This window comes from Buceros rhinoceros, unplaced genomic scaffold (assembly GCF_000710305.1).
Source record: "Buceros rhinoceros silvestris isolate BGI_N320 unplaced genomic scaffold, ASM71030v1 scaffold6249, whole genome shotgun sequence".
Classification (NCBI taxonomy): Eukaryota; Metazoa; Chordata; class Aves; order Bucerotiformes; family Bucerotidae; genus Buceros; species Buceros rhinoceros.
The window spans coordinates 24,062-33,192 of record NW_010433181.1 but is presented as its reverse complement, the minus strand read 5'-3'; the positions used below and the strand labels follow the sequence as shown (position 1 = coordinate 33,192).

Sequence of the window (9,131 nt, the reverse complement as noted above, 5' to 3'; positions counted from 1 at the left end):
CACAACCCTCTACGGAAAGAAGTTCTTCCTGATACCTAACCCAGATCTCCCCTGGTGCAACTTAAGGCCATTTCCTCTTGTTCTGTCACTTCTTATATGGGACAAAAACCAACCCCAACTGTCTACACCCTCCTGTCAGGTAGCTGTAGAGAGCGATAAGGTCTCCCCTCAGCCTCCTCTTCTCCAGGCTAAACACCCCCAGCTCCCTCAGCCGCTCCTCACAGGACTTGCTCTCCAGACCCTGCACCAGCTTCGTTGCCCTTCTCTGAACACAAGCACCTCAGTGTCCTTTTTGATACGACATGTTCATGATACCACAGTCTGAAGGGAATAATACATCATCTACCCTGACCTCTTGCATACCAGGCCAATTAGTTTCACAACACTTATACTAAATTCAAAGAAATGGAGGGTCGACATTCAATCCTTATCAACTAAATCTTGCACAAGACTTTTAAACAAAGAAACGGGAAAAACCCATGGTGTTGTCTCCTGCCACGACAGCACTATCAGGTATCAGCTACTGCATTTCTGGGAGCATTAGATCAGCACAGCAGCACGAGTCTTGTCCCCCTCTCCAGAGGAAGGCAAACAACTTCTGTAAAAAATCCCATGCTAGCAAAAATAAAGGAAAAAAAGACCAGAAATTTAATTTCAATCAAAATCTCAGGCTCTTGTATGTTGGGACTTTATTCCCGTTGTTACACTAAAGTATATACGTCATGTATGTTATAGCAGTAAAAATTAGGATGGCCACTCATGGTTTTTGCAGATCTTCCTGGGACATTTTGGATCATGGCACTCCATCTTACAGATGCTCTGGTTGAGGTCACTGCTACCCATCCAGAATCAGGGCCCTACTTTGGTGTAATTAGTTATCCTCTTTCCCCAGGGTTATATTCCTTGTCGGTGCGGCACAGGCAAGTGAAACATTACAGGATCTTCCGCCTCCCAAATAACTGGTATTACATCTCTCCACGGCAAACGTTTCAGTGCCTTGAAGACCTCGTGAATCACTACTCAGGTAAAAAGAACTGCAGAATAAATGTATTTTCCACTGGCAACTGTAAAACCATTTCTCAAGGGTCCAGAACAAGAAGCTTTGCCTATGTCCAAGACTTGCAACTACTGCCACAGAGCAAGTAATGGAAAAACTTTTGGTTTATTTATTTTACTAAATGCAGATATGGTACCCTGAACAGTGCAAAGAAATCAATCCAAGGACTCAGCTCGGCTCTGCCTGTATTGGTAGATGTTCTTGTATGGCCACGTCAATGGCACCGTTTGGTCCAAACACCAGTGCCTAGCACTTCCCAGCCCACTTCCTAACACAGTTTGGAGGTTCGCACTGTCCAGGGATGTCCAGCCCCTCTCAGAGCACAGCTAAAGCCAAATGTTTGGGTGTGCAAAAATGTGAACTTGTGCAAGTCATCGTTCTGGGGCCCAGGGCCAGAGTTTGACTCCTGGCTCACTTTGTTTATCATCAGCCTGGACATGTCTGTCATTTATTTATTTACCATCTAGACAGACAGACAGCATCAGGACGTACAAGAGCAGGTTCTGCAATCACATTTCCCTTAGGAACCGCTACATCACACAGCCTGTTCAGCAGCAGAACATTCTCGGGAACATCGTTACTGGGTATGATAAACCAGTATGGCTGGTTCCATCAGCAGAAGTTATCTCAGGGGCTCCAGCTCTAATCTAGATTTAGCTCCCATTTTTCCTGACATCAGTCCAGTGAATGACACCTGGTTCAATGACACCTTTGCAGATGTATGGCAATTTAACCCGAGTCAGAGAGCGAGCTTGACAAATGACACAAGTGGCTGCAGCTACCATGAATTAAAACAAGGACATTTTGAAATGAGGAAGGAAGATTGCAATAGCTTAATGGTATAAAAGTTACAAGAGAACAGTACGTTTTGTGCTGTAGTTAGTAATGGGTACTTGTAATTTCAAACGTGTAAAGCTACCATACCTGCATAGCTAAATGAAAGTGTGTGGGCCAGAATACTCTGATAAACTGGGGAGAAAAGCCATATTCACATTCAATACATGCAAAAGTCGAAATGTTAATTGTTGTAAGAGGAGACATAGTGGGATTTAGCTCAACTCCTTCCCCCACCATGAGATGATAGAGAATCGCACCCTGAAACGAATCTCAGAGATGTAAAACACTAGGGTTCAGCCACGAGGTTCTCTACTTGGGCAGAAGAATACCTGCAGTGCTCCTGTTGGAGCAAGGAGAAGAGGATGGAGAGAAGAAATAGATGGAGGTAACATACGAACCCTAATTCATCCCATAGCCATATTCCACAGCAGAATAGGTGCACGTACAATCCAGTCTGAGTGGTTGCATCTTGCATCTATTTTACACTTTCTTTGCAAGGCTGAGACGATGGGAGGCAAAAGCAGAATTCACTGAGGACTCAGAAAAACTGGGTTTAAGTTCCTGCTCTGTGAACAAACTTCCTTCTAGACTTTGGGCAGGACACATTATCTTTCTGTTTCGCAGAAAATGAGAAACATTCACACTTGTGAAATATACCCCATCATAAATTAAAAGGAAAAAATAGGAGGAAAGGAAAAAGTTGAGCCTGTGTTATGGTGCCCTTGCTGAGAACACTCTATTTATTGACTACTACTACTGCGTCCAAAGCTGTTCATTTGAACACGCACCAGGGAAGGAAAACAGCGAAGATGCCAGTGAGCAAAGATTAACTCTCTGTGTTTTCTTTCCCTGTTCAGAAGTCGCTGACGGTCTCTGCTGTGTCCTGACAACACCTTGTCTTACCCAGTGCACTAACAACAACAGCGTAATGAATCAAGGTCCTCCTGTGGTGATGCGGAATAAAAACTTCAGCTGGAGAAACATTCACAGGTACCACACACACCACAAGCTGCTGGAAACAAGGGTTTTTCCCAGCCTTGTACTTAGAGCACAGAAGAGCCATTTCCTTAGGTGACATTAGACAGACTTCAAAGCTGCTGCCAGCAGGTTAACCCTGAAAACTGGATGTCCACCTCTCTAACTCACCATCTTGGCTGAACTTGGAAAGAAAGCATAGTTAACATTCAACCACTGCTCCTACCCAGCTAAGAGCATGGCCACGCACATGGAGAACTTGAGTTCTCTGCTCAAGGGGGCAGGAACTAGAGCCCAGCCCTAAAGCCTAGTCAGATCCACCTCCAGCGGCACACGAGCATGCAGTGGCTTACAGGTGAGCCCCGCAGTCAGAAACGGCTCCCCCTCGTTCACGTGGTGGCCATCCATGAAGCAGCACAAGTCCAATGAACCCGTTATCCCAGCATAAATCTTCCCTGCTGTGTCTCTTTCACTGCACAGCCCACCTGGAGGTTCGTGAGATTTCTAATACCGTGACCGCAACTAGAGGAAGTAGGTCAGGTTTCAGAAACTGGTGAAACAACCACCTTCAGAAACAAAAGCACCTCTTATTTTTGGAGTGTAAATCTCCCTCCACTACCTTCCTTCACAAAGCCAATACTCATTGGCTTACAATGCAAGAAAGTTTTGTGGCGTGTCAAGGCTGTTCTTCCTACAGATTAAGAAGAAAGTATATAGATGTTATTTCCATTTCACGTGCCAAAAACTATTTAGATACTGATTGTTTCAGAAAAATCATCAGAAATGTTTGGTGATTTATGAGATAGGAAATTTTTTATACAACAAAATTAACACAATTTGGTTTAATAACTGTTAATATTATACTAACAGGCTTAGTTCAAGAGGCTGAAACTGTAACAAAATTCTGTTCTTTTAAAGGCTGGAGATGACTGAAGATGCTGAAAGTACCCTGGCAGCAATAGATGATTCTTGTCTCAGCTATGGACTGAGGGAAAGTATCGCTTCCTACCTCTCCTTAACAGGGGATGACAATGATTCTTTTGCAACTGCCAGAAAAAAGAAAACCCAATCTCTTATATACACGAGGAGCAAACGTAAGAGCACACTTCACTTGCCACCTACGTACTACGAAGACTAAATGTAAGACAAACAGGGGGGGAAAGAAAGAAACAACTGAAGTGTTAGAAGAGAAACCCAGAGCATCCTGCAGACCTTCAACAGCTGAGAGACAAGAAAACCAGCTGATGATCAAGAGTTGGCAATGCTTCTGCATGTCTTCTTCCGAATATTAACCAAAGACCTTCTTAAGGGTGCTCCTCAGCCATGGCGAATGCCGGTAGCATCCTCAGTGCGCTGGAAATTAGAACCTGCTCCAGAGCAGGATGAAGTAAGATAGACTCTAAGTCAAGAGCCAAGTGAGGCAGATGCCCACCGTTGTACAGGGTGATTGCCTAGGGAAGGACTAACTACAGATCAAGAACTTGAACTGAGTCTCACTCTGGCATTCTCCACAAGGCTGAAAACCATCTTTGCAGAGCTTTTACCTACACTGAGAAAAGGAGCCCTTTTCTTCTCCATATAGAATCATTCGCTGTCATCAACAAAGGGTCAGAAAGCCATTAATAACTTCAAGAAAGGGTCGAACATCTGGCATCCAAGAAACAACTGATTATATTGACTCTATACTTCTGTCATTTTTACCTTTTAGGGGAATAAAATAAAAACAATTGACTTTCCAAGCAGCATTTAATTCAACTGCTGGTAATGGGCTGCAGTGTCACAAAGCAGTCACAAAATTAAGAACAGGCTTAACTCTCCGAGAAAAGCAGCTCCTGAGCTGAGAGCACAGGCATATCCAAACGCAGCAGTCAGCTGCTGGTTGTCCAGCAGATACACCACGGAGAACAGAGGGGGGTTAAGGGAAAAGTGAACTGCGGTAGCAGCATGCCTAACTGCAAAGGCAGACCTGTGAAGGTGTGACTTCTTACGTGTAGGGGACCAGATGCTCACCTCATCTCCAAAGGCACCCCCATATTTATGTATAATATTTATATTAACAGCAGCTTTATTAATTAAACAAAGCAAATCAGCAACAGTGCGTGTTAAAGAATTTCTGAATTTCTTGTCTGAAGAGATTTATGTCAAATAGTAATGACACATTTCATCAGACTGCTTTAAGATTATTATCTGGATTACAAATTCAATTCATCAGAGCATTTTTCTATGTATGTGCATCCCTCCTCCTGGATAAAGGAGCAGCTAGCATGGTTTGTGCTTTGAACCTGACTTGTGATTGCTTCCTAAATCAAGTAGTCATATCTGGGCGGGGAAATGCTGCAATCTATGTTCTTGAGCCCAGACCTTCTCAATTTAATATTCTGTCAAACCTTTTTGCACAGATTTGAGTAATGAAAGTTTTGAGATACAGGGAATTGCTTTTATATATATATGTGTGTGTGTGTATTTCCTCTGTAAATACCTCAACGCAAATCTATGATGTGCTCTTTAGATCCTGTAACAGATCATTTGCACTAGCAAAAGAAGTTCAGAGATCAAAATATTTCACAGCCTATTCCAGCATGTCTTGGAACTCAGAGGATGGATGCAATTTGGCCCGTAAACACTGAGCACCACAAAACAAAATGAACTCATCAGCGTTACTGATCATTAATTATGGTGACTGCCTTTCATCCGGTCAAATGTCTAGGGGGAGCATCACAGATTTCTAAGTCATGACTTGTATTTATTCATTAAAATAATATCCACTAGGTACTGTGTATGGCTTTTAGAAAATGGAAAACCTAGTGCTTAGAACAGACACCCAGTCCTGCAATGACACTGCCAGGAGGTATCTCTGAATGTGACCAAAAAATCCAAGAGCCCATGGAACTGGGCAGCACTTGGACATGCTCTGTAGGAAGGAGATAAGACACGTAGTGATGAAGACAGGTTCGCACAGTCACAGGTTGGAAGGGATCTCTGAAGATGACCTCGTGCAAACCCCCGGCTCAAGCAGGGCCACCTAGAGCCAATTGCCCAGGACCACGTCCAGGCGGCTTCTGAATATCTCCAGGGATGGAGACTCCACAACTTCCCTGGGCAACTTGTGCCAGGGCACAGTCACCCTCACAGAAACAATGTGAGAAGGTGACTAAAAGTTACGAGTTGTGCTCTAATGGCTGGATCTCACAGATGGTTACGGGGAAGTTCTCCGAGGTCTGGCTACTGCTCACAAAGAACTGAAAGACCTCATTTGGGACCTTTTGGAAAGTATGATCTTGCAAGGGCTGACAGCACCAAGATGATTCTACACAAATATGAGATTACCACAGAAGCAATATCAGAAATACCAAATTTTCATGGGGATATAGCAAAAATGGGACCAATGGAGAAAAAGCAATCAGAGGTGGTTGGGGTTTTTTGAGAGGGAATGACGCCGGTAAAGGGCAACAAAAAAAAAAAAAAAAAAAAAAAAAAAAAAAAAAAAAAAAAAAAAAAAAAAAAAAAAAAAAAAAAAAAAAAAAAAAAGAGATGGGAAAAGGGGGAAGAAAGAGTATCTAACCTTGGGATCAGGAATGGCACACAGCCCTGCACCTGACTGCAGTAGTTTTCTATAGGGCAATAAAGCTGTTCTTCCCACCATTGGCTGACCTGCTTCCATGGCCACGAGGGACCTGGTGTCTTCCCTTGCACTGGGTGGTGAAAGCCTGGGAGCTCTCCTCCCGACACCCACCAGGGAATGCCTGGAGGGGACACCGACCACATCCATCCTCCACAGCCTCCTGCAAGGGAGGGAGGCAACCCATACCATTGAGCCACTCTTCTACATCAAAATTGGAATTGTAATTAAAACAACTGTAGAAAAGATGAAGGCAAGCACCAGGTTAATGTTCTTAAACGATTTAAAACAAGACCATAATCACTGAGAATACTTTTTTTCTACTCATACCACAGAAAGATGAAATAAGTTATAAAAAGGCCCCACAACAGCTTTGCATTGATTTTGTACAATCTTTTTTTTCAGATCTGTCCCAAACAAGAATCTGTGATAGGGCAGACACAGGAAACTCAGGAACGTTTTGCTATTTCAGGTGCAAGTCTTTTTGCAGAGAAAGTTTCATACATCACACCTCTCCGCACGCTAGGAAACTGCAGGAATTTTTTATGCATGACAAAGACCCAAACAAGGAGCCCAAAACTAACTTTTCAGAAAAGCTGTGCCACTTTGTAGGATTTTCCCTCAGGAAAGCTCTGTCTGGTACATATTCTCAGTTTCACGATGTTTAGTGCGTGTGCACCTCCCTTTTTTACAGTAAAATTAGAAGTATGCAATGATTTTGGTGTCTTGGAACAAAACCAAGACGCATCCCTTTACAGGAAGTCTAGATGAGAAATCTGAGTAAACCAACAGTTGTGTTCTGCATCACTTCAGACCCCTTCCCCCCCCCAAAAGAGTAGATGAAGTATGTTATTAAGCCACTGCTATTACTGTGTGCTTTTTGTTTTGTCCCTGTATTTCACGAGAAAACTAAATCCACCATGACGCTGTAAGGCTAAATACTGAAGGTGATTTGCTTTAGCCAAGACAGTGGTCTGCACGGTCACAGCAACAAAAATGTTGGTACAAACCCTAGTTTGGCGAGTGCAAAACTTATTTGGCTGCTCATTGCACTTGCCACAGCCTTCCAGTATTCGGTGTCCTGCTGTAGGAGCAAGAAGGGGTTCAGACTTTATTTTCTAGAAGTAAAGGTGTAATGTGGAACTACACTCCAGAAACAGCGGTAAGCAAAGGGGTCATTGCATTTCCCTCTCACCAGCTGCTGCACTGGTAAATTGCACAGCATCGTGTTACAGCTTTCAGAGGGCCCCATCCTGAGCCACATCACTAAAGGGTTTGTGATTTCAGAAAAAGAGTAGGATGAAACTGCACCCTGGGAGAAAAGGACTCTGGGTCTACTAGCAAATCCCCATCCCTGGAAACATGCCAGGGCAGAGTGGACAGGGCTCTGAGCAACCTGATCTAAAGATGTCCCTGCTCACTGCGTCACCTTTAAAGGTCCCTTCTAACCCAAAACATTCTGATTCTACGAAATTAACCGCTATGCCAAGAGATGACTAACAACCTAGAAACTGTATGGAATTATCTGAGAATGAGACAAAAAAACCCCTTCTGAACAGTAATCTTCAACAACTTCCCTTGCCTTCCCCACTGGAGGAACACAATTGAAACAATCTTATTGAGACATGGGGTTGCAAAAGGCAAGTTATGTTTCCTGAAGCAAGGGTACACTGAAGGAAAATTAAGTAGTGAATAGAGATGTTCTTATTTTCAGGGCAAGTTTTTATTTAATTAGGCCCCAGGTTTCTTGGGCCAGAGTTCTGTTCCTCTGCTCACCGCTCCAAGCCAGCGCTGCCAGCAGAGAGATCATTTTGTCCAGGTACATTTGTTCTGGGTGTATAAACCTCCACTGAAGATGAAGCCTCTTTTCCAGGCACACTACTAAAGATCGCGGTAGTATCGATGTTGACAAAGCTGATCTCCAAGTGCAGGAGCTGACATGGGAAAGGCTGTAGAAATACGGATCTCTTGGGGTGACTGCGGAAATGGTCCAAACTGACAGCAAACAAGCTTGTGGGTAAACGGATTTTTTACTATCTCTCTGAAACTGGTTTTTTCTTTTAAGTGCAATCAGATAAAAAGATTGGATACTTTAAACATGCGGATGTTTGGCTTATCCATTCTAGAGCCTAAAAACTGCTGATCAACAACTGTATTTATTGAATGGAAACTAACCTCGTGTACCTATAGGTTATGAAACAAGACTATTTATATAATACACAAAAAACCACAGTGACGAAAACCAGATTCTTACTATGACTAGATCAATCACCAAAGTGCATCTCTTGTACGTCCTTGAGAAGCATCCAGCTCCTGGAGATAGCAGTCACAGGTGAGATGAAAAATAACTATAGCAACAACAGCCCTGTTAGCGCCGCCACGGTATGGATGAAGCCAGCACCCACACACTGCAACATCCTCACGTCGGTAGCAACATCCTTTCACAATGAAGGTGAAGTGGCAGGAATGGTACTTACCATCAACACCACCCGGCTGAAGAGGTCCATATCCACTGTCTCTGTGAGCAGGTGAATGCTGGTGACATCTGCCCCACCACGGTCGGATCCTAAAGAAACCCGGCTTGGATCTCCTCCAAAGCGAGCGATGTTCTGCTGAAACCACTTCAGAGCTGCCCAATGCTCC

The 9,131-nt window shown here is 43.6% G+C and overlaps 2 protein-coding genes across 2 annotated transcripts in view; one reads left to right on the top strand and one right to left on the bottom strand.

Moving 5' to 3' along the window:
• SLA (Src-like-adaptor) overlaps positions 1-4,007 on the top strand; it is a 16,883-nt gene extending 12,876 nt beyond the window's left edge. Inside the window, exons 5-7 of the mRNA XM_010144011.1 lie at positions 893-1,024; positions 2,752-2,884; positions 3,788-4,007. Of these exons, the coding sequence (XP_010142313.1) occupies positions 893-1,024; positions 2,752-2,884; positions 3,788-4,007 (485 nt within the window). The remainder of the gene's footprint in view (positions 1-892; positions 1,025-2,751; positions 2,885-3,787) is intronic.
• The window catches only part of LOC104500377 (thyroglobulin-like), a gene marked incomplete at both ends in the record, with an annotated part of 82,827 nt that overhangs the window by 57,325 nt on the left and 16,371 nt on the right, over positions 1-9,131 (bottom strand). Inside the window, one exon of the mRNA XM_010144013.1 lies at positions 8,966-9,109. Within this exon, the coding sequence (XP_010142315.1) occupies positions 8,966-9,109 (144 nt within the window). The remainder of the gene's footprint in view (positions 1-8,965; positions 9,110-9,131) is intronic.